Source organism: Dryas octopetala, chromosome 2 (genome assembly GCF_963921425.1).
Source record: "Dryas octopetala chromosome 2, drDryOcto1.1, whole genome shotgun sequence".
In the NCBI taxonomy this organism is placed as follows: Eukaryota; Viridiplantae; Streptophyta; class Magnoliopsida; order Rosales; family Rosaceae; genus Dryas; species Dryas octopetala.
In genome coordinates this window covers 30,388,716-30,412,475 of record NC_141367.1, presented here as the reverse complement: position 1 = coordinate 30,412,475, position 23,760 = coordinate 30,388,716, and the positions used below count along the sequence as shown (strand labels likewise).

Genomic DNA, 23,760 nt, shown 5'->3' with positions numbered 1-23,760 from the left:
TAGTGAATCTAAAAAAGAGAGAGATATATGAATTGTGGACAAAAAGATATATGAATTTTTCGAATTATATGTATGTTGAAGAGGGCCTTTAAATTATGTACATAAAGCAATCGGTGGTAGTCCACTGGAAGGGCCGTACAATTTGCCCATCTAAATTAAAAAAAAAAAAACTATGTACATAACTCCAACTATATTAATTTTTTTTTTTTTAATATTTTTGTCAATTGAGTGGGCCTGTTTCATTCATCACATCTATTGTGAAAGAAACATGATGGCGGATCAGTTAGCTGATTTGGGGTTCTTCTTCTGGGTTGGGCTTCACTTGTTACCCTTTTCCTCCTTCTCGTATTAGGCCTTAAGTTGAGGATTTAATTGGGGTTAGCAGGCCTAGGACCATTGTTTAGTTTTTGGTAGCTTCTAAAGAAACCCCACAAAAAATATTTTCCCCATAACTTTTCATATTTTCCCAACTTCTGCGTTTCCCTACATCAATCACATGGTGACAAGATACAGAAGATGGCCTTCACATCCGCCTCCAACCTTATTTGGCGTGAGAGGCCAGGCATTGAGTCATTGACAATTTGACATAATAAGCTTGAAATTAAGCATGCCCTCCAGCCAAATTCGACAATTTGACAATTTGACAATTCGTCTACATATTCTTAGTACTACTATTTGATTTCATACCAGGCTGCCAGCCAGAGTGCTCACTCCAAAGTCCAGAAATTGAGAGTAATTCAAAATGAAATGATTAAACCTACTCACGCGCGTGCGGGTATATTTTCTCATTTCTTTTTTTATATATACATATAAAGAGAAAATATATCCGCACGTGAGCGCCGGTCATGTATGTGTATAAAGGCATAGCATGGCAGGCTAATTATCATGCATCAATCAACTTATTACTTTGTTAGCTACTAGCTAGTTATCATCTAATTATCATGGAGAATATCTTCCTTGTTTCTCCTGTAATACTTCCCATATGCATATTGAGTGCTCTCGTTCTCATCTTTTATGGTTTGAAGTACTCTAAATCCAATTCCAAAACCATTAATCTCCCTCCTGGAAGTTTGGGATGGCCAATTATTGGCGAAACCTTTGCCTTCCTCAATGATCCCCAGGCAAAGTTTGTGGGGGACAGAATGAAAACATACTCCCCAAAAATCTTCAAAACCCACGTATTCGGCGAGCCAACGGCGGTGTTTTGTGGCGTCGCAGGGAACAAATTCATCGCTTCGAACGAGGAAAAGCTGTTTGTGTCGTGGCGGCCGCAGTCCACGCAGTGGCTCTTCCGTGGTTCCTATCAGAAAGTTGCTTCGGTGCCCACTTTACGAGCAGACGCTGTCCATATCAAAAATTCGCCGGGTTTCCTGAAAATTGAAGCCATGGTCCGAAACATAGAGAGTATGGATTTGATGGTTGAGGAGCATCTGAAGCTTCACTGGGATGGAAAAACAACAGTTGAGGTGTACCACCTCGCTCAACAACTTGTAACGGCTCTCTCTGCTCGCTTCTTCTCTGGACTCCAAGACATTAATCAAGACCGAATCTCAAAGTTTGCCCGATTGATAAATGTTATCACTTCGGGGCTACATACGTTTCCTGTGAATGTCCCTGGGACAGCGTTTTATAGCGCGATGAAAGCAGCGGAGGCGATGAGGAAGGAGGTTTTGCTGTTGGTGAAGGAGAAGAAAGCAATAGCTGAATCTAATGGAATCAAAGTAGCCGACATCATGTCTCATTTGCTATTTAACCCAGACCCCACTGGGAGGTTCATACCAGAGAATGAAGTTGCTGATAAAGTCATGGGTTTGATGGTGGGAGGGTTTCACTCACCTTCCATGGCTACAACTTTCCTTGTCAAATTTCTTGGAGAAAGACCTCAAGTCTGTGATAAAGTCCGAGAAGGTACCTAACTTATGCGACTGAAATTAATTAACGGCCAAATTAAAATAGAAAATTAAAATTAAATATCAAATTTTAATAATTTTTTAAAATAGCATGAATATCATATAATATTTCAATTAAACTATCAAATTTACATGTAGGTTTTTGGATTAGGTCACAAACATGTCGGTCCCTTTGTTTTGGGCTTTCTATTTGACATTTTTGTCCTTGAGGCCTTTCTATTGTTTTGGAAGTTGGCTAATATAGTCTAATTGTACTTGTAAGCATAAAATTACAACGTTGTCCTTAATTTAGTTTAAGGTATAGAAATGTGATATAAGGTATAGAAATGAAGTGCATGATATATAAATGAGGTTTAGAATTAGGGTTACGGAGCTTATGACTTAGAATTTAGGTCTTTACCCAAAACCCGGGAGCTAAACCGGCCTAAACCGTTTTGATGCATAGGAGTCAAACACAAACCCAATATTTTTTTTTATTGATTTATTTGTAATTGACCATAATTTTTTTTATTGTAGTGGCATATGATGTAATATTTGTGAATTATAGTATCCTTTATTATATTATTATGTTTGAATTTTCAACTAGTATCTAATTTAAAATACTATTAAATTTTGATATCTAAACTTAAAAACTATTAAAATTTGATACCAAAGTCAACGGAACTAAATTAAAAGAGTCTGGAGCTAAATTACCTAAAGTAACTAATTAATAAATTTGTCCTTTAATTTTGTTTCTTGTTTGATGTGTGAATATTTCTGCAGAACAATTGGAGATTGCAAGGTCAAAAGAGTCTGGAGAGGCACTGAATTGGGATGATATACAGAAGATGAAATATTCATGGGGTGTGTCACTTGAAGTCATGAGATTGGTGCCACCTCTTCAAGGAACATTTAGGGAGGTCATCACTGACTTCACCTATGAAGGTTATACAGTTCCAAAAGGCTGGAAGGTATATTAATTAATCATATCCATGCCAAATTAATTAAGGGTACACTTCGATTTTTTTAATTTTGTTGTGTCTGTTTGATGTAGGTGTATTGGTCGGCTAGCAGTACAAATAAAAACCCCGAGCATTTTGGAGCACCAGAAGAGTTTGATCCAACTAGATTTGAGAATGGAAATGCTCCACCAGCTTACTCTAATATCCCATTTGGTAGCGGTCCTCGAATTTGTCCTGGAAAAGAATATGCTCGACTTCAACTGCTGTGTTTCCTCCATCGCCTGGTGACAAAGTACAAATGGCAAGTATTAAATCCCAACGCCAAGATTGCAGGTGGTTTGAATCCGGTACCAGAAGACGGGTTTTACATTCGCCTCCAACCCTTATTTGGCGGGAAATGAAACCACCCCTCTATGATAAATAAATAAAGAGTAAATAATGCCAGAGAGGCAGAGATATCACCTTTCTTTTATGTAAATCAGTAAATGGGTTTTCCCCTCTTTTACAAATATCATATGCATGTTGTAAAAAAAATGGGCCGGCTGACCAGCCACCATATATTATTATATTCTATAGTCCTTGTTGTGTCTCGTGATTGGCTGCCAACCCCCCCACGTCCATGTTCTTGTCTCCTTTCGATTTTGTTGCTTATGGGAGTTTTCGATACTTTTGCTACATTTCGGTGGTGCCTAGAAGGCTAGAACATATCACCTCCTTTGTTGTCTTCATTGTCTATTGCTAAAATTGTTGGGTCTCTTTTAGGCCGGACTATCTGTTTCTTCTTGGTGCCCTTTGGGCTTTAATGAAAGCCCATTGAAGAAAAAAATAAAGAACTAATTAGTTTCAGAAAGTTTATCTGCTTTCTCAGTGACTCAAATAAATGGTTAATTAAGAATAGTTTAGTTTACTATCTGATTATAGCAAAGGAGTTAAATTTCGAAATTTTCGACGAAATTTTCGGCGAAATTTCGCTGAAAATTTCGTTTTTTTAGGATATGGAAATTTTAACACTAATTCGTCAATTTTTCGCCGAAATTATCGAATTTCGCAAAATTTCGCCGAAATTTCGCTCAAAAACCCAGCTGCTCAAGAACCCAGCCATCTGTCTTCTACATTCTCCTACAAATCCGGCCACCGGAGTGATTTGGGAGAGAAGAGAGAGAAGGGAGAGAATCCATCGGAGTGATTTGGGAGGGAGGAGAGAGAAGGAAGAGAAGAGAGAGAAGAGAGAAGAGTGATGGTGAAGATGAAGATCAGATCGGGCCATCGGGGAGGGAGAGAGAGATTGGCGCAGGAGAAAAGGAGAGAGAAATGAAATAGATGATATATCATGGCGGCTGGGAGTGTGCGACACAGTGGCTTTGAGCCTATATGCAACACAGTAGGAGAGAGAGAAAAGATGGAGAAGGAGAGAACCACGGGAAGAAAAGAAAAGGGAAAGAAAAGAAAGGGAAAGGAAAGAAAAGAAAAAAAAAAGAAAAGAGAAGAAAAAAAAGAAAAGAAAGAAAAAAGAAAAAAAAAATTATGGTTGATTGGGGTTTGGAGTCTTTGGACAATTGAAAAAAAAAAACTTGGAGTTTCGTTTAGTTATTTTTAAACTTTAACCATAATACATTTTTATATATAAAATAATAAAAAATAATCTGAAGGCCTAAATCCAAATATCTTATATTATATAGATATCCTAAAGAATATAGAGTATATAGAGTTTAGTGTATAGATTATAGAGTATAAAGAATATACTAATTTTATTTATTTATTATACTAATTGTATTTAATAGTATTTGCTTCCAGCACGCATTATGTTCATTTTATATCACATGAAACCTACTATATAATTTGGTTTATTTAATATTTTTTTATCAATGTTGTAGATAATATATTAAATAAACATATGGTAAAGTTTCATTCAAAATTTTCGTATTTTGATAACAATTTCCGTCGTTTCCGTCTAATTTTTATCGAAATTTAAAAATCTTCGAAATTTCCGTCGAAATTTCCATCGAAATTTCCGTCGAAATTTCCATCGAAATTTTATTCCTTGCTGATTTCATACCCGGCTGCCAGCCAGAGTCCAGAAACTTGAGCGAATTCCAAAATAAAATGATAAAACCAGTACCTCTGGTTCATAAATTGAGAGTAATTCAAATACATGAATTCATTATTATTTTCTGTAAGTCTACATATATTTAAATATGCTCTAGCTATACAAAGAAAACTGTCTGAACGAGCTATGCACTTCACATAAAGGCATCAAGCAAACCACCAGTCAACCAGAAATATTCCAGACAAGTAGGCTATACAATCTCAAATGACTAAGTCTTCATTCTACTGGGACTTCATTCAAGTGACAAAATTAACAACACATCACAAACAATCAGATTATATAGCCAATAGTATGGGCACTTCACTATTGTTACTTATAGTAGCCACTCTGGTGAGGAGGGCGGTATTGACCTGGAATGGTGTAAGGTGGTCTAGGATGAGATCCAGGTTGTTGTGTATGGGCGTTGTAGTATGGACCCCGCCACCCTGGATAAGCAGGTTGACCATATTCATGGTTTGCAGGTGACTGTTGCTGGGCCTGTGGAGGTGGATATGGACTACCAGTTTGGGGAGGCGGCACATGGTAAGGAGACGGCATCTGCTGTGTTGAGTTATAAGGGGGAGGAGGGTGAGCATACCCAGTCATTGCTGGCTGCTCAGGAGGATAGTAGTAGGGTGGTTGAGGACGAGGATCTGTTTGCTGTTGCGAACCAGATCTCTGAGGTTGATGTCCCACAGAAGGATAGGTGTTATTCACACCTGTGCTTTTAGCATCCTGGAAAGAAAGACCGGACATTTGTTTGTGCACATCTTCAATCATTTCCTGGCACTGGATGTTTCTAGTCATCACAAAGTCACTGCACTGCTGCTTTACATTCGTTATTGCATCCTGTTGACAAAAGACAAATCAAATTAATAATCCACCTATGCATATCATGCCTCACATAACAAGTCTTTTTCTATGAACACAGAGTCAAGGAGACAAGTTCACAAATAAATCATGTGAAGATCGCTCACATGCTTCCACTGTCTCCCAAAAAACCAGTAATTAATGCAGAATAAAAGATTGAGCAACAATCGAACAACTTAATTACCTGAAGAGTAACATAAAACTTTAAACCCTCATTTATGTTCTCCTTTATTTCACGGTACTTTGCTATGGCAGCTTGAATCTGCTTGTAACATTTCTCACGAGATGCTGAGACAAATTGGGAGAGAAGGAATCAAAAACAAAACATGAAAAAGAGAAGAATAGAGAAGGGTGCCATAACAATAATAGATTGTGAGATGCCAGCATGACCAGCAGAGCAAGTAAGAAGAACAAATTCAAACTTGAGAAACAACATTTTATAGCATGTAAAACACCTATGTTGGATGTACACAACATGAGTTCAAAAATGGAATGTTCCAGATTAGTTGCTGGCATACATGTGTCTTATAGCCTGTCCAACAAAGTGGAGGGGAAAACGTTCCCTAGTTACTATGATAATCAGTATTGAAAAATGATTGAGATCTCATTTTGGAGACTTTTTCCCCAGGGTAAAAGGAAAACAACGTTTACAGATTGATATATAAGTGAACCCAACCCAACACCTAGACAAGCACCCTCACCCAGCACACAGGCCGTAGCTCATCTAACATAGTCAAGAAGGGGTAGTCTCTAATACTAACATATATATAAACAAGAAGGCAGATAACCAAAGTAAATAGTTGAGAAACAGATGGACCATGGTGACTTTATAGATCTGGAACTTGTCAGGCTTGTCTCATGCCTCACATGAAATGAACTAGCAGAACTCATACGGCCACAACAACCAGGACTCTCTTTGTTGACCAGCTAACCTCATTGGAATTCATTTTATGATCATTATTGTAACAGAAGTAATCAGATTTGTCCAGTTCAAAACCATTAGGGTTTAATTCTACTACCACATTAGTATGACTCACCCATTCAATAATGCATCAATGACTGCTACCTTAAAGCATGCAAACCATATGAAACAAGTAAAAGAAGAGTGAAACCATAAATACCTACCTTTGTAATCTTCAAGATTGAAGATGGCAGCAAACTCATCATTTTGGGCCTGCAGATGACAAAGAATCATTTTGATCATGAGATGTCTAGGGACAGAGATCCATTTCCATTTAATTAGGAATATTACAAGGATAGGAAGTTTGTCCCCAACTCTTTTGAGATGCTACATATATATCTGTAACTGTCACACTGCTAGCAATACTATACATGACTTTCAAAGCATGAGATGACAGATAGCTGGTAATCAAAAAATTTCATGGCATGTAGCTAATCTGGCACAGGCGTCTCACCATCAAAAAAAGGTAGTATATCATAAACTCTCACAAGACCTACTCCAAGATGGTAAAGGGAATTGAACAAAATGACAGTAGCACAAAATTGTGCAACATAAAAGGTGTTGATTCAATTAGAATATTGTCCAGTCAATATAGTTATATATTAAAACAATAGGTAATGCACACTGTAAAGCATCATCAATTGCACAGCTTAAAAAATCACATAGAAGTTGAAGACAGATATTGGAAAAAATGAAATTGAAGAAAGATGTACAAAGAAAGTTCAACTAAGATTAAAAAAGAAATAGACCTGAATTTGCAGCAATAATTGTTCTTGTGCCTCAATATTTTGGGCTATGTCTTCGGATATATGATCATATTTTGATATCTCCTTCCTGAAAAGATCCTCATACGAGCCAGTTGATGTCATCAACTTAGGAAGTATATCATCCTGAGGCCATATATAAATAATAAGCCCACCAACGCACTAAGCTTAAGAACCAAAGCAGCAATAACAACTGACAAAGCTTATACATGAATTGCTACAGGAACAAAGAAAATATTGCGACGAGTGGCATCCAAAAGTTAAGTATATTCCAATAAGCTATAATAGGAGAACGTATCAATCAAGGAATTCCACATCAATCTAGGGTTTCAGAAAACCAGTCCAGGTAGTTAATAACACTAATAAAGAAAAAGGAAAAGTATCTCAAATAATCAAATAAACCACAAAAGAGATAAACAAGCCAAACAAATATAATCAATGCACCTTTCTTTTCATTTCTTTAAGCATATCTTCAAGACCTGCTCGTTGAGCACCAAGCGTTTCCAATTGCCTCTGCATTATTGAGCACCAAAAATAAAAAATATAAAAATACATAACAAAACTAACAATGACCAAACCAACTTAAGGTTAGAACAGAAGGTTAATCTTTTTTCCGATACAATATCACTGGGTCAACTTCATATAAGTTAGAACGGCATACAAATATTCAAAGTCACACAAACAGACAACACACTTGCATCCACTAAATAGTTATGGCAAAAAAGATCATGATTAGGCATGATCTGAAGTCTTAGGAAAAGACAAACATATGTAATAGGACAAGAAACAAAAATAGGGTTGGACCATGTGCAAGAAAAGGAGCATCATAGTTCATAAGACAGAAATATGTGAAAACAGACAGAAAATAACCATGCGAGTGAACTCATGTCACCCTTTCAGAGATGAACTAAAAAGGGGAAAAGTTACCAGGCTCTGCTTCAGGGCCCCCAAAATAGCATCTTCATTGGCATCCAAAGACATTATCGGCCTAGCTAGAGTTGGGAGGGCGGATTCAATCTGAGTGCAAAAAAGAACATATAATGATTTAGAATAACATGGGACCCACTTACAGGAGATAAAAAATTCAAATCTACTAGACCTGATCAATTTATCAACTTCCAGAGAGAGAGAGAAATAGAGAGAGAGAGAGAGAGAGAGAGAGAGAGAAATAGAATTACTGGACGACGATCAAGGATTGACATGAGAGCTGAATGTTCTCTGACTGAGCGCTCAATGCGAGCATCACTATCTGCAGCTTGCTTCAAGTTAGCTGCAAACCTATTTAGCCTATCCTGTAAGTTCTTTGTCAGAGTGCTTGACTGAGGTCTCGTCCACCGTGTTCCAAATTGGCTTCTAAACTGAGCATCTTCTCTTCCCTCTTTCTGCAGGAGCTCCTCAATCTGTACAAGAATTTCCTGGTTCACCCTTCTCAAATCCCTAAGCTGCTGTAACTCAGCTTCCAAACCAGCAGGGCCGCCACTTATCTGAACTGCCTCCACATCTTCTTTAAGATCTGTAGGAAGAGTAAAATTCCCTTCCAAAGCAAGAATAGACTCCGGAAGGTCCATTTCCTTGAGCCTTACTCTGGTCAGCTCACTGGCCTGTTGCAATTTTTCTGCTTGTGTTCTGATTATATTATCAACCATTTCAGTGTACCTGGAAAGAGCTTTTGCACTACTGTCCGGAACAAGACTAGCAAACATCTTCTCCTTGCTCGCATCCAGGACCTCATTCATCGCCATAGGCTTTACCATGGAAAATGCTGGAAGAGGTGGTAAGGAACTAGGGGAAGGAACCCTCATGAGGTAAACCCTATCATTCTCCTTCATAGCCCTCTCCAGGTTACGATTAAGATTGGCCTCTAACTTGCTAATTGCATCCAGAATCTGTGCAGCAGCCCCCTTTGAGGATTTCTTAGCATCCGATAAAGCACTAATTCCACTCTTTAACCGTGCAATTTCTTCTGCAATTTCTTCTTTCTCATGCAGCTCTAGACCAAACCTATAGCAAGCTTCTGCATAAAAGAGAGCTGCCTTTAACTGCATGTGTGATATCCAGGCCTTGTCAAAATGCTGGTTCAGAGGCGGAACATTCGATGCTGCTAAAGCTTCCTCATAATACACCCCAACCTGTAACCACATCCATGTCAAATCAATTCAAAGCAAAACCAGTGGTCATAAAAAATGATATAAACATAAAATTTCTCTCTGATTGAAGGATGCAATCACATTCAAGAGAAACCCCAAACATAGTCATTCGGAGGCAACAAAAAGTTACAATTCCAAGAATATAATGAAATAAAGTCTTTGATGCAATGTAACCAATATGACATTTGTTAAAAGTCAGCTAAAATCTACAAATTGCAAACAGAATAAAGGACGTAATCACCTTTGCCAAAGCCATAAGGCCCATTTCATATCTTCTATGGCTTTAACTAAGTGTACTCTTTCTGCAATAAATAGTGTATGTAATCCCCACCACAGATAACTTATAAAATAAATCAGGAAATTAACATTTCATAGCAGAACCACTCAGTCAAACACACCCATATGCTGTAATTCAATCAATACGCAATACTTACCAAAACTTGATATTGATCCAATCACTTCTAAGTTCTACCCAGTCTATCAAAACCCAATTCAATCGTTTTCACCAATTACTCATAAGCCCACTTTAAAACTAATCAAACAAACACAATACAACCCTCACCTGCCTCGAGATCTTGGCGCAAACGCCCGGAGTGCTTCCTTTGGCTATAGTATTCTCAAACACGCACTCCTGCGCCTGCGCCAGCATCAACCTCTCCAACATCCCGGCACACTCCACCGACAAATCCACCGTCGTGGAGCTCCCAATCGATGCCTTGGTCGCCGCATTGTCTCGCAGAAACGCAAACGCGCCGGCGGCGGCGATAAACGCATGCGACGCCAGCCGTCTGCCGTCGACGGTGGCGCGATCGTAGGAGAGCCCAATCTGACTATACACGGCGCCCAAATTGAACAAAACCGCGGCCTTTTCCAAGTGGATGTTCTGCTGGCTCGCCTTCTGCTTGTTCTTGAAGGCGTCGTGCCAAACGAAAGTGACGGTGTTGATGTGGTCCTTGTCCGGTGAGATTGGGAAGCGGGTCTCGACGAGACAGAGGGCTTTGTAGTAATTTTGAAGGAGGTCGCGGCGGGTAGGGAGTGACGGGTCGGGTTGGCGCTCGAGGTCGGAGCGGAGTTGTTTGACGGTTTGGAGGTCGTCTTCCAGGTTGTGGGCTTCGCGTTCGGAGTAGTTGAAAGCGATGTAGTTGCGGAGTGGGCGGTACAGGTCGATTTGGGTCGTCTTCTTCTCGAAGATTGCGAGCATGACGTTGGTGGCGGAGGAGGCCGACGACGCCATTTTTGGGATTTTTTTATTTTCCTTTCAGTTTGATGAGATTTTGAGGAGGTTTGATCGCTGCAAGGGAAAAAGACAAAAAGAAAAAGAGATGATGAAGAAGATGAAGGTTTGAGACTAGGAGTGGGAGTTTTAACGAGTGAAATAGTGAATTGACCAGGTCAGTTTTTCTTGTTTCTTTGTTTCTTCTCTACAAAGCAAACTAGAAAGTGGAAATTTCCTTTATATTTTGTTCGCTATGGAATAATTACGTTTCAATATTTACATGGTGAGACCATTAAAAAATCCATTTTTGGTTACAATTAAAAAATCCTTTTAATTACTCTTCTTATAAAAAAAAAAAAATTCATTATACTACTCATTATCAAACTTGCCAAGGAGTGAGAATTGGGGTTAGCCTTGTTAGCCGAGGACAAAAGCTTCCCTTGTAGACTTGGGTTTGAACCCTCTCTCCCCTATTTTGTAATAAAAAAACACTTGCCAAGGAGTCGTATTTTTGTAGGTTTATGTTTGTGTCACTAAAAATTAAAAATGGCTTAACCTGAGCATGACTAGTTAAGTTAAGGGTGAAAAACTGCTAACATGAACCATACATGTAAAAATAAATAACGGATAAATACGACACAACCTTCATTTCATCCGTTAAGATTGTTATTCATATTCATATATTAGATGTTGGTTGTCTCATTTCAACCTATCATACTTATTTCACACAACACCACCAAATCCAATTGTTAAAAAAAATAATAAACCCTAAATTTTTAACTATAATAAATAAATCAACAAATTACTAAATTACAAAAATATATTTATTTTTAATGGATCCAAACAAGGAGTGAAATTTTGAAAATTTCGGCGAAATTTTCGTTTTTTGGAGGTCCCAAAATTTTATACCATATCCGTTAATCTTCGTTAACTTTTCGCCGAAATTTCGAAGCAGTTTCACGTGCAATTTTGTAAAATGTCGACGAAATTTCGCGACTGTCTCTGCCCTTCGGTCGTCCACATCACCTTGGCGCCGAGAAAGTCGTCTTCGATGGTCTGGCTGTTGGGGTCGAGCTTGAGGACGATCTCGTTGTGCTTTTTGCCGGTGACTAGGTGGGGGAGAAGGCGAGCGACGGCGCGAGGCTGGCTGAGGAAGGAGGGATGAGGCGAGCGGGCTGGTTGGGGAAGGAGGGAGGAGGCAAGCCGCAGGCGCGGGCGGCGCAAGGAGTGGGTTTTGGTCGCGGGAGGTGGGCACAGATCACTGGGCGTCTGGGCAAGGAGGGAGAAGGAAGGGAAGAGTGGAAAACCATTGGGCGTCTGGGCACTGGGGGGAAGAAGAGGAAAAGGAAAAAAAAAAAAAAAAAAAAAAAAAAAAAGGAAAGATTTTTTTTTTTTAAGGTAGATTGAGATTTAGAGTCTTTAAGCAATTGGAAAGAAAAAAAAAAGGTTTGAGATTTTATTTGGGGTTTGATCTGGTCATTTTGGTGTTTCGTTTAGTTGTAACTTGTAAACATAAATTATGAAAAAGAAATTTATCCCTTTATCATGAAGTTTCATTTACTTAATGTTTTGGTTTTCCAATTTTGATAATTTGTAAAATTGAAATTTTAGGTAAACAGTTGTCCCCGCTGCTGCCATCGGATTGGTTCTATTTTAACCTAATTCGGCTTAATTTAACTATTGAAGACCATTTCCAAGTCCCTTTGAGTAAACTTGCTACTTTCCGTTGCCGCATTGGTGATTTATTCGTGTAATTTTATTATGTAATTATTAATTAGTGACCCATTTTTTTAACAGTATTTGTCTCCAGCGCGCATTATATTCACCTTATATCACATGAAACCTACTATATAATTTGGTTTCTTTAATGTTTTTTATCAATGTAGTAGATAATATGTTAAATAAGCATATGGTCAAATTTCATTCAAAATTTTCGTATTTTGATAATAATTTCTATCGTTTTTGTCTAATTTTGTCGAAATCGAAATTTTCTTGAAAATTTCCTCGAAACCGAAATTTTACTCCTTGGATCCAAATAAGTTTTGTAGGTTGACATAGAAATGACCCATTAGGTTAATAAGTGGTTAAGGGATTCATAAGACACTATAAGTCTCAACCTATACATTAAAAGTTTCATGCGAAATGATCTTATACAATTTACCAGGTCTACTTACATCAGTTACATGCTTAGTTTGTCCAACCATGTTACGCAATTGGATTGTCTTTTAATTTTGTTGTTAAATTATAGGGTTAAAATTTAAATTAAAAGAAGCAAAGTGAAACCTAAACCAAATAATCATAAAAAATAAAAAAAGAACTCCACAAAAATTTGTATACATTTGAATCGAATACACCGTAACTTGGCCATACCAAAATAAGAATTGTGTTAATTTATTAAATAATTATTGCCAAAAATGGAATATCAAAATTACAAGGTTTGAAGGAAAAATTAATTGTCAGACCTAAAAAAAATAAAGGAAAAGTTCATTGTAATTTGTAAGGAAAAAATAATAAATAAATAAAGTATACAAAGAATAAAAAGGTCTTTAAACATAAGTAATTAAGAGTCGGTGTGGCGTGTGCGTCCCACTATTTATACACCCACAATCACCAACGGCCAACGCGTCAACGTTTTTCGAAGGCCAAAAGTCAAGCCCTAACTCTCCTCTAAGGCGGCCCTTTCCATCTTTCCGATCTCCCCCTCTCTTTCTCTCTCATCTTTCAGGTGCGTTTCTTTTGCTAATCATCCTATGACTTCGTTTCAGTCATTTATTCATTATCAGTTTAGGGTTTTATTTTCTTAGTTGTTAGTGATTGGTTTGAAGTATGAATTTTTTTTTTTTTGTCTAAATTTGTGGTTTTGATCGTTTGGGTGGGTCTTTGGGTTTGAGCTCATGTGGCTAAACTGATCGTCTAATTAATTAAGGTTCTTATGGGTTTATAGTATGTTCGTTCATGAGGTTCTGTTTGGTTATCGAGAAAAAGAAGATAGTTATAGTTGTAGAAGTTAAATTGCATTCTTATAAAAAGTTTTTAACTCATTGTGATGCAAAGAAAGCAAAATATATTTGAAGATTGATTTTGAGTTTTATTCTTTCACTTTTCGATTTCGAATTTTGATAATTGAAAGATTAAAGAATGGGTTTTTGATCTCTGAAATTTTGTTTACCTTACTATCTTGTAGGCTATTTGCAGGTAGGCTTGCAGATTTGGGCTGTTGAGGCTGGACTTTGGTCTTTAGAGCTGTGATTGTTCTCCGGATTAGGTAAGAAAGCCGAATCAAATTTCAAAAGTTCTGTTCCATTTTTTTATTTTGTGAGAATTTATAGTCTTTGGAATTGGATTTGCTTTTTTTCTTTTTGTTGTTTTGGTTGTAGAATTTTGTTACTATAACTTCTTAGTTGATAGCAATTGTTAGATCCTTAGGTATTTTCTGGCTAAGGAGTTATAGATTAAGCTAGGAATGATTTAGATGATTGATTTACTAGGTTTTCTTGGAGTAACTGGTAACTTTGTTGGTTGGGTTTTTGTAATCCTCTATGGCTTAAAAACAATGAATGATAAGATGCGTGGGAGATGAGGGGACCTTTAACCTAAGTATTATTAGATGCAGCTTTAGAATTTTGGCTCAAACAGTACATCTATGATGGGTTTCTGATACCTGGCATTGTATATGCAAAGTGAATATTATGAGTAAGGTTTTTTTTCCGTAAGCTTATTTTAAATGAATCTTGAGCATATTGACTTGGTTTTAGTATTCATCTGCAGTATATGGAATGCTAAATAACATATGTGATTGTTATTAAACGAACTCTATGATGGAAGAGCTAACATTTTTTTTTCTCTTCTGTGAGATGTACTTCCGGTCATCTTCATACCAAAATGCAGATATTGTGCTGTTTTTTATATCTAAATGGACACCAGGAAGTTCATGCAACTGGTTGAGGAGAAAAAGAAAAGAGCTTTGGAGAAGAAAGAAGCCCCTTTGAAATGGGAGCAGAAACTAGAAGCTGCTGCTAAGGCAAAAGCTGATGCCGAAGCCAAAGAGAGGAAGCTGAAATCTTCAAAGCATAAGAGAAGATCTGTGTCAGAGTCTGATGGTGATAGTGAGACTGACAGCAGTGATGGCAGAAGAAAGTCAAGTAAAAGAACTCACAAGAAGCACAAAAAGCACACTCACTCTGATTCAAGTGACAGTGAAAAGAGGAAGGAGAAGAAATCCAAGCGAAAGCCAAAGAGACATTTCTCAGCCTCAAGCGATGATAGCAGTGATGCATATGAGAGTGACTATGAAGGAGATAGGAAAAGGAAGAAGCGAAACCCCAAAAGCCATAGGCATCATGATACTAAATCAGATTCTGGTGCTTCTGATTCTTCCAGTGATGATGATGATGTGACAATCAAGAGAAGTCATGTGAAGCATCACAGGCACCATCAGAGGTCAGATTCCGATTCTTCTGGTTCTTTCAGCAATGAGGATGACCGAAGAATCGGAAGAAGTCATGCAAAGCGCCACAAACGCCACCGACAGTCGAAATCTGTTTCTTCTGATTCTTCAAGTTATGGGCATGGCGAGGTTAGAAGGAAAAGGCACACAAAACACCATAAACGTCATAGGCGATCGCATAGTGTTGATTCGAGGTCGGAGTCTGATTCCCAGATGTGCGACAGAAGGAGCAGATCTTTAGGCAAGTCATCAGATGATAACCATGATGATTCAGGTAAGCAGTTGAGGCACAAGCGAAGTGGCCACCATTGCCACCATCACCACAAACATCGTCACCATCACTCAGAAGAGGAGAAAGATCACCATCATCGTGATTCAGTTGTGCCCAATGGAAAGCCCATAAAAGATGCTAGTGGAAATGCAACTGATAATAACATTTATGATGCTCATGATGATCAAAATTAGTAGGCGGATCTTTGAAGATGCAGGCTATACGGCTCTGGATTGGTCGTGTTTACTTTTCTTCGATTCTTGATTGGTGGGAGGGACCTACCCTAACTATAATGTGTAAAGTTGCCTGCACTTGTTCCCTTAATTTGTTACTGAATTTATGATGCCTAACCTTTCTTATCATGTCCAATAATTGGATCTTATATGAAATTTCTCCTCATGAATGAAGCAGTTCTTTTGTGAATTTAGCGTATGATTTTCTTATGTATTTGGAATGCTTTGAGCCTATCATCAAAATTTGTTTGTACCCATCAGCACGGTTGGTATGTCGATTAGAAATGGTGAGTTAGTTTCTCCCAGAATCTGGGAAAATTAAGAGGCAAAAGAGTTGATAGAAATTGAGAGATTTCCCTGTCGTCTGTACAACAATATCGTAGTTACAGTTCAATCATCATTTAGAAGTTCAGAACAAGAATGCAATTTTCTTCCAAGTCAAATTAACTGGAGAAAATCCTATAATTTTATCTGCTGGGCAGTGATCAATGATCATTAACAACATACAAATTACAAAGATGCTCAGAATCCCAAAATTGTTTTTATTTCCTTTTCCAAGCAGGGATAATTTATCCTCAGCTGTGGGGAACAAATCAACACTAACTGTCGCTCAACAATGATACAACAATGTAGACTTCATTGGATTAGTCAAAAATTCTTCAGTATTTTTTCACTTGATACTCCATCTGCAACAAGAATTGAGGTAACTTCCTGCAAAGAAAAGACATTTCGAATGTCAAGTTTGCATAGAAATTTGATTCCCATGATAGAAATCAAAGTGATAACGCTGAAGTTAATAACAAGAATTACGTCCGCAGCAACATATATATATGGAGACTGCGTTAGCTTTCAGTACTTGCAATATAGACAGACATCAAAACCAAATGAAACAGAAACTTTGAAAAACAAGACCCCTCACTCTCTGGGAGTCATCTCCCAAATTTTTTTAGATCTGCATCTCTCTTAACACATATCACATTGTTGTTCCATTAAAGTAAGCAAATTCAGTTGGTGATAGACAACCCAGAAGACGGACATGTTGACACAAATTGCTACACAGATTGTCAAGAAAGTTTCATAGATTTTAAAGCAAGCAGTAAGAGATGTGAATTAGAAAAACATAATGGGAAATGAGAGATGAGGTACATAAATAGACAGTTGCCATGCCATTTGTAGAGAACAAACCAAAGGGTTTACTTCCCACTTTTCAAATTATTCCCTCCATGGAGATGTAGGGAACAGATAACATCCCACAAAAACTAAAACCACTATCCTTCTAAACAAATGAGATATTAGCTTGAGGTACCTCAATCTGACAAACTCATCTTTTACTTTTGTTTAAAATGTATCATGCAATATCTGTTATCTTTTTCTAACCAAATGTATGTTATCCCTTTTCACATGAAAAAAAGTAAGATCATATCATGAATAGTGACCTTAACATCATCTATTGCAGAAAACCTTCCCTCAAACATGTGGCATGACCAGCTTTGCTTCCCTCCAATAAAATGACTTGGTCTAAGAGACCAAGACCATAAAACTGTGCAGCATTTTAAGACTAGCTTTGGTACTAAGAAGTTAGAAACCGAGAGACAAATACCACTCAGCCCTGGGATCAAGAATAAAACAAGGGGCGATGCAACAAATTATTTATACCTAAATTGTGGACCACACTTGGTAAACAAGACAATGGTAGCGCCTTGTCTGGTGCAAACCAGGACTCCCAAAAGATTCTTGTTTGGCGACAAAGTTGTAGATTCAAAGAACATGCCTATACTTAAGTTTGCGACTGTACATGGCAAGAGACGTAATGTATTCACCCATCTAATCATAACCAAACTTACAAATCAACACTCAGTCGATTATAATGCTAAAACTTTTTATTACTATGCAGCCACGAGATCCAATATGAACCTAAAAGATGCTTGGAAAGATTTCAAACAAACATGAACACACATGAAACACAACAATGACAAGAACAGGAGGAAGAAGCAAAAGGTAAAACAGTAGACAAACTTCAGTCATTTGTTTCTGCCCACAGAGAACAGCACCAGTAGACTGCGGGTTATAAATCTGCTTGGCTTTAGCAAACGCAGCCTGAAAATGTAATCATAGAAAGGCATTAATTGGTACATAAAGATAGAGGCGAGACAAAAAATGGAAATAAGGCTTATGATGGGCGCAAGTTTACCTGCACATAACCACTTTGTCCCGTCCAACCATCATGAGGTTGTGATAATACCGGCACAATCTTAACACCCGAAGATTCCCAGTCTTTAAATCTGTCCTATAAGATTTGAGGAGGAACAGGAAGCAGAGTCACTCAACAGTCATAAATTGAATCGAGCATATGAAAATAAATAAAAAAAGATTACTTCATGTTTGTTTATAGACCTGATAAGCCATTCTGTCAAGGTTTCTAGCGCCATAGAAGAGCTTTACGTCAGATCTCTTATCGGCGTTGAACCCCGATTCAATCAGAGACCGGATTGGACTGCAACGCCAAATTGTTTGTAAACACTCAAATTCATTTCAATCCCTCTAAAAATCAAATGAATTCTCGATATTACAAACCTGATTCCAGATCCCGTGGCGAAGATTAGAACGGTAGGGTAATTCTCGGGCGGGTCGATCCGATCGATATCAAAGCCTTTGCCCATAACCTGGCTCAGCTCCACAACGTCCCCTCTCTTGAGCCCACACAGCAGCTCCGCGGTGGACCCCGCCACGCTCTTCACCAAGAACTCGAACACGCCCTTCGCCTCCGCCAGCGACGGCGGAGAAGCGATGGCCAAAAAGGAGGGCTTGGACGAGTCCGGGAGGCGGAGCTGGAGGTACTGGCCGGGGCGCGTGTGGCACGAGGCGAGGTCGGGCGAGTCGGAGAGGTCGATGCGGACGTGGAAGAGTGACTCGGCGGCTGGTTCTATCTCGGAGAGGGGGGCTTGGGTCCAGAGAGTGGTGTCTTGGCGTACGGCGGCGGCGGCAAGGCTTGCGAAGCGGTGGCGGTGTGGTTTTAGGTGGTATGGGTTGAGGCGGCGTATGATAGACATGGGAAGGAGGGGGGAGCTAAGGTGCGCATGGGAGTGGAGGGGTGCCAATGGGGGTTGGAAGATTGCAAATGACATGGCAGTTGGGTTTGGGGTTTGAGAGAATTTTATGTTTGTGGCGGGGACTATGGTGCGGAGGCCGGCGCCAAACCTGGTGATGACTCAAGTCTCAAGAGTCAAAACTCATGTGGTTGAATCGGGTTGAGGTTAGACTAGTAACAGGATAGTGACTAGTCCACGTGGCAAACTTTCGGAAGATCCAGGACTACTGGAGGATAAGTGGTAAAGCAGTTGAAATGATCATAGCCTCTGCATCCATCAATGAATGCCAAACGGTTGCTTCTATCTTTCTAGATTTTGGGTTTGGTTTGGAGATGAAAGACATTCGAATTAATGAAGTTCACCACGAACAATGAACAAGGCTGAGCATCCAGACACAGCCTACCGTTCTTGTTTGAACAACATAACTGGGATGGGAACGGAAACAGTGCTCCGTCATACAAACAGATTACACATTGCTAACCAAACCAGCCACTTGACAACTAAATGCAGTAAACCTCAAAAGGGAATACACATGAAGGCAAGCAAATTTGAAATCAAGGGTCTGCTTCTTGGCCAAAAAAAGAAAACAAGGGTCTGCTACTTTCAAGTAATTCACATAAACATGGGTTTAGCATCCAATGTTTCAAAATAGAAAAGGAAAAATAAATTTACACGTCCTCTTTCTTTTTCCCCTTATTAAATAACAATAAAAAAGGGGGTAGGCCATTGGCTCCATTTCTCTCACACTCTGCAATATGCTTAAATCTGAAACGGAAAATGCTCATACATTTTGTCTCAAAAATGAAAATCCTGTTCGCTGGCATTGCCAGTTCCATCTAAATTATTGGGTTTTCGCAATTATCAAGAAAAAGGAACAGAAAGATGGGATGATTAGGCGGCAGATTCCTTGGCAATCTTCTCAGCCTTGGCAATGACCTCCTCAATACCTCCAACCATGTAGAACGATTGTTCTGAAACGTCATCGTACTTTCCATCCAATACTCCCTGTAACAAAATAACAAACCAAATAAGAATCAAGGTCAGGGAATACTTGTATCATTATATATTTGAACATTGGTATTGTTCAGGCGTGCAGTGTGTGGGAGTGACTTGTGGGGTTGACTTGGTGGTGAGTAAGCAATGGGTGTGGTTGGAGATGGCAGCAAAGCATAGATGAAATTAGGAAAAAAAAAAAAAAAAAACAAACAACCTACTTTCTATTGATCATGAATAAAATGATTACTAAGAGATAACAAATGATTAAAAAGCAGATTTTGATGGGCATAAACAACCCTGTCTTCTATCATACTGGCTTTCATTAACCTTCCCAACTCTTACAGATGAATTCTCATGCTACTACTTTAACAACATGGTTTATAAAAGCTTCTTTGTTTCAGAAAAAAATGGAACAGAAAACTATCACGCAATCTCAGGAGCAGAGAAATTTGCTTCAGATTCTATCCGAAAAGACATGGTAAATTTGCCCAAGTTTCAGGATAAAATTTCCAATAAAAACTGGAACTATATAACTAATGCTTTGTCCAAGAGAAAACCTCCAGAAATTGTACTCAGGTAATTGATAAGATAATTAACAAAGTAGGAGAACCATGGAGATATGCAGACTGAGGAGAGAGACAGAAAGAGAGAGAGCGAGAGAGATACCTGGAAGCTGGTAATGCTTTCTTTCAACTCCACATATTTTCCAGGGGCACCAGTGAAAACTTCTGCAACATGGAACGGCTGGCTCAAGAAACGTTGAATTTTACGAGCACGGGCAACAGTCAATTTATCATCTTCACTAAGCTCATCCATTCCCAAAATAGCAATGATATCTTGCAAATTCTTGTAGTTTTGAAGAACCTTCTGGACACCACGAGCAGTGTTGTAGTGTTCCTCACCCAAAATATGAGGGGAAAGCATACGAGATGTGGAATCAAGGGGATCGACAGCTGGATAGATACCAATCTCAGAGATCTGTTGAATTCAAAACATCAAGAAGGTTATAAATGATAGCATGTAAATTTATCCTAAAATTAGTCCACATGGAAGTGTGACAGACCTGTCGTGACAGCACAGTTGTGGCATCCAAGTGAGCAAAGGTAGTTGCAGGAGCTGGATCTGTCAAGTCATCAGCAGGCACATATATAGCTTGGACAGAAGTGATGGAACCCTTCTTGGTAGTTGTAATACGCTCTTGAAGACCTCCAAGATCAGTAGCTAAAGTAGGTTGGTATCCGACAGCAGATGGGATACGACCAAGCAAAGCAGACACCTCTGAGTTAGCCTGCAGGATGGGCCAGAAATAAGCACAACAACATTAACAAAATAAAATGTGTGAGAACCTTCAATAGTTACTAGACATGCATGCTTACCTGGGTAAAGCGGAAAATGTTATCAATAAAGAGAAGGACATCTTGTCCTTCAGCGTCACGGAAGTGTTCAGCCACAGTCAGCCCAGTCAGGCCAACACGAGCACGAGCACCAGGGGGCTCATTCATTTGACCATACACTAGGGCACATTTGCTGTCAGCCTGAAGTAATATAAATGAGAGAAGCAATTAAGCAACTTTGCGAAAACAGACACCGTGATGATGCATAAAAAAGGAGTGACATGCAAAATGCACTGCTTACCTGCTTTTCACCTAGCTTAATGACACCACTCTCAATCATTTCCCTGTACAAGTCATTACCCTCACGAGTGCGTTCTCCGACACCCGCAAACACAGAGAAACCACCTGATCATTGAAAAGAGGTGATGTAAACAAACAATAACATTATCAAAACTAGTGTGTTAATATGTCTATCTTTTGAGAAAAACTGACCATGAGCCTTTGCAACATTGTTGATAAGTTCCATAATAAGCACAGTTTTTCCTACACCAGCACCACCAAACAACCCAATCTTTCCTCCTCTTTGGTATGGAGCAAGAAGGTCAACAACCTGTACATTGTGCAAGAACATAAGTACTCCAAGTCTAAAGTGCACAACATAGGCTCCAAAGGAAGGGAAGGAGCAAAGCAATTAGAGAATTAAAATCTATTACAAATGAACATTGTAAAGGTAAAAAATAATACCTTGATTCCAGTAACAAGGATCTGTTGTTCAGTTGCTTGCTCAACAAAGGATGGAGCTTCTCTATGAATGGGCAAAAAGTGGTCGGTTTCTGTTGGAGATCCACACAGAAATTGTCAGAAAACTTACACGTCATGTAATAACATGATTGCAAATTATAAGTGCAACTACTTAACCAAGTGATTAGTAATTTCAAGGTTCCTAAATTTCTTACTGATATCGCCTCTATGATCAATGGGCTCTCCAATAATGTTCATAATTCGACCAAGGGTAGCCCTACCAACAGGCACCTAGAAAGGCAAATAAAAACCAAAATATAAGTAGGAATTCAAGGAAAATCCAAATTTCAACACTTAAATTAAAGCCTAAAAATAAACACATCAACAGTAAGGAACAGAATACTAGGGGATCAAATTAAATGGGAAAACAAGGAAATGCCAATGAAAAGATCAGATTGTGTCCACATAAACTGAAGTAAACCCAGTCACTGAGGGAATGGGCAAATCTAATGGCCAACAGTCAATGTACTACCTGAACCCTGGACACGACCTAGCATGTAAGATTAAAGCTTTGAGCAGCAGATGCCAGAAATGTAGATCAATCAGTAATGATTTTACTAAGAAAATGTGTACCAGAAACGGAACAAAGGAGCAATAACATCAAGATCTAAAAACCCCGACACCAATTTATAAATCAATCAAAGCCCAACTGATTTTTTCATCCATACAAGTCAACACTTTACCATCAAACATCAGCAAAGCCATAACATTTCTTATTAAATCTAATGACAATCATGGCCTCAGCGCAGACCCAAAAACAAACATGCATGTAAATTAGCTTACAGTGATAGGAGAACCGGTGTTGAGCACTTTCTGTCCTCTAACAAGGCCTTCAGTCCCATCCATAGCAATGGTCCTGACCATGTTCTCACCCAAGTGCTGAGCCACCTCGAGCACCAATCGGATCGAGTTATCGAGCACCTCAAGCGCCGTCATGATCGGAGGCAAGCCCTCCTCGAACCTCACATCGACGACGGCTCCGATCACCTGGCACACCTGCCCGATCGCGCCCTTCCCGGTGAATTCGTCGGTGATCTTCCCCTTCCCGAGGTTCTTCGATGTCGGTGGCGCCGACGGCGTGGCCTCAGCAGCTGCGGCTGTCGCGTACTCGGCCACGCGCGTAAGGAGGTAGCCGTAAGGCGAAGCGCGGCCACACGATGGCGATGGGGATGAGAGCCTAGGGTTTGAATTTGATATCGGAGATCTGGACGGCGATCGGCGTACGGACGACCGCACGAGAGTGGATAAGAGCCTTCGAGAAGCCATTTTGCTAGGGCTTCGGATAGAGATAGACGGAGAGTAAAGGAGAGACTAGGGTTTGTGAAGTCGATGTGCAAGACTATAATCTATATGTACAGCTACTGAGCCCAAAATTGGAAATTTGGAATATTCGATTTTTCTTTTTCTTTTGCAATATTGTTTTAAAATTTTAAAATTTCATTTTTCTTTTTGACCTTTTCGGCCTTTCCGTGAGGATGGGTGGTGGAGGTTATAAGGTCGTTGCCAAACACCACCCTAAGTTTCACTTTTCCTACTTTTAATTTGATATTCCAAGGTATGTTGTATTGTTGTAACGCTGCGTCCACATTAGCATGTCCACTGTCCAGGTTGGTAATTATGAGTACAGATTTTTTATTTTTGCCCTTGATAATAAGTGCAAATTTTTTGCTCAAAAAATAAATAAATAAAAATAA

At 39.0% G+C, this 23,760-nt stretch overlaps 5 protein-coding genes across 5 annotated transcripts; 2 read left to right on the top strand and 3 right to left on the bottom strand.

Moving 5' to 3' along the window:
* Positions 1 to 915: 915 nt before the first annotated feature.
* LOC147295536 (beta-amyrin 28-monooxygenase-like) lies at positions 916 to 3,441 on the top strand. Its single transcript, XM_086233657.1, has 3 exons — positions 916 to 1,908; positions 2,673 to 2,860; positions 2,944 to 3,441. The coding sequence occupies exons 1-3, from the start codon at positions 942 to 944 to the stop codon at positions 3,250 to 3,252; spliced, it is 1,464 nt and encodes a 487-aa protein (XP_086089783.1). The 5' UTR covers positions 916 to 941; the 3' UTR covers positions 3,253 to 3,441.
* Positions 3,442 to 4,942: 1,501 nt separating this feature from the next.
* LOC147295535 (Endosomal targeting BRO1-like domain-containing protein) lies at positions 4,943 to 11,056 on the bottom strand. The gene is made up of 8 exons (XM_086232664.1): positions 10,242 to 11,056; positions 8,711 to 9,661; positions 8,460 to 8,549; positions 7,977 to 8,045; positions 7,518 to 7,658; positions 6,933 to 6,981; positions 5,992 to 6,095; positions 4,943 to 5,786 (listed from the first exon to the last, which is right to left on the bottom strand). Exons 1-8 carry the CDS (start codon positions 10,911 to 10,913, stop codon positions 5,268 to 5,270), a joined length of 2,595 nt encoding a protein of 864 aa, XP_086088790.1. The 5' UTR covers positions 10,914 to 11,056; the 3' UTR covers positions 4,943 to 5,267.
* Positions 11,057 to 13,486: 2,430 nt separating this feature from the next.
* LOC147295534 (FAM133-like protein) lies at positions 13,487 to 16,040 on the top strand. The gene is given in 4 exon segments (XM_086232137.1): positions 13,487 to 13,620; positions 14,080 to 14,160; positions 14,750 to 14,824; positions 14,827 to 16,040. Coding segments are annotated over 2 exon segments (1,056 nt in total). The 5' UTR covers positions 13,487 to 13,620; positions 14,080 to 14,160; the 3' UTR covers positions 15,808 to 16,040.
* Positions 16,041 to 16,204: 164 nt separating this feature from the next.
* On the bottom strand, positions 16,205 to 19,086 carry LOC147295533 (FAD/NAD(P)-binding oxidoreductase). The gene is made up of 5 exons (XM_086232138.1): positions 18,421 to 19,086; positions 18,241 to 18,340; positions 18,038 to 18,133; positions 17,863 to 17,943; positions 16,205 to 16,557 (listed from the first exon to the last, which is right to left on the bottom strand). Exons 1-5 carry the CDS (start codon positions 18,969 to 18,971, stop codon positions 16,495 to 16,497), a joined length of 891 nt encoding a protein of 296 aa, XP_086088264.1. The 5' UTR covers positions 18,972 to 19,086; the 3' UTR covers positions 16,205 to 16,494.
* Positions 19,087 to 19,517: 431 nt separating this feature from the next.
* LOC147295532 (ATP synthase subunit beta, mitochondrial) lies at positions 19,518 to 23,405 on the bottom strand. Its single transcript, XM_086232675.1, has 9 exons — positions 22,850 to 23,405; positions 22,222 to 22,297; positions 22,010 to 22,098; positions 21,758 to 21,875; positions 21,567 to 21,670; positions 21,308 to 21,466; positions 20,995 to 21,219; positions 20,598 to 20,909; positions 19,518 to 19,940 (listed from the first exon to the last, which is right to left on the bottom strand). Exons 1-9 carry the CDS (start codon positions 23,330 to 23,332, stop codon positions 19,827 to 19,829), a joined length of 1,680 nt encoding a protein of 559 aa, XP_086088801.1. The 5' UTR covers positions 23,333 to 23,405; the 3' UTR covers positions 19,518 to 19,826.
* Positions 23,406 to 23,760: the final 355 nt, after the last annotated feature.

Coding starts and splice junctions, on each gene's coding strand:
- LOC147295533 (XM_086232138.1), bottom strand. CDS start 18,971: ATGTCATTTGCAATCTTCCAACCCCCATTGGCACCCCTCCACTCCCAT. Junction 18,341..18,420: donor GCCACGGGATCTGGAATCAG/GTTTGTAATATC, acceptor TTGGCGTTGCAG/TCCAATCCGGTCTCTGATTG. Junction 16,558..17,862: donor GGCAGAAACAAATGACTGAA/GTTTGTCTACTG, acceptor TTTTCTTTGCAG/GAAGTTACCTCAATTCTTGT.
- LOC147295532 (XM_086232675.1), bottom strand. CDS start 23,332: ATGGCTTCTCGAAGGCTCTTATCCACTCTCGTGCGGTCGTCCGTACGC. Junction 21,671..21,757: donor CAATGTTGCAAAGGCTCATG/GTCAGTTTTTCT, acceptor TTCAATGATCAG/GTGGTTTCTCTGTGTTTGCG. Junction 19,941..20,597: donor AAAGCATTACCAGCTTCCAG/GTATCTCTCTCG, acceptor ATTTTGTTACAG/GGAGTATTGGATGGAAAGTA.
- LOC147295536 (XM_086233657.1), top strand. CDS start 942: ATGGAGAATATCTTCCTTGTTTCTCCTGTAATACTTCCCATATGCATA. Junction 1,909..2,672: donor CTGTGATAAAGTCCGAGAAG/GTACCTAACTTA, acceptor ATATTTCTGCAG/AACAATTGGAGATTGCAAGG. Junction 2,861..2,943: donor CAGTTCCAAAAGGCTGGAAG/GTATATTAATTA, acceptor TGTTTGATGTAG/GTGTATTGGTCGGCTAGCAG.
- LOC147295535 (XM_086232664.1), bottom strand. CDS start 10,913: ATGGCGTCGTCGGCCTCCTCCGCCACCAACGTCATGCTCGCAATCTTC. Junction 8,550..8,710: donor CAATCCTTGATCGTCGTCCA/GTAATTCTATTT, acceptor TTTTGCACTCAG/ATTGAATCCGCCCTCCCAAC. Junction 8,046..8,459: donor GGGCCCTGAAGCAGAGCCTG/GTAACTTTTCCC, acceptor TCAATAATGCAG/AGGCAATTGGAAACGCTTGG.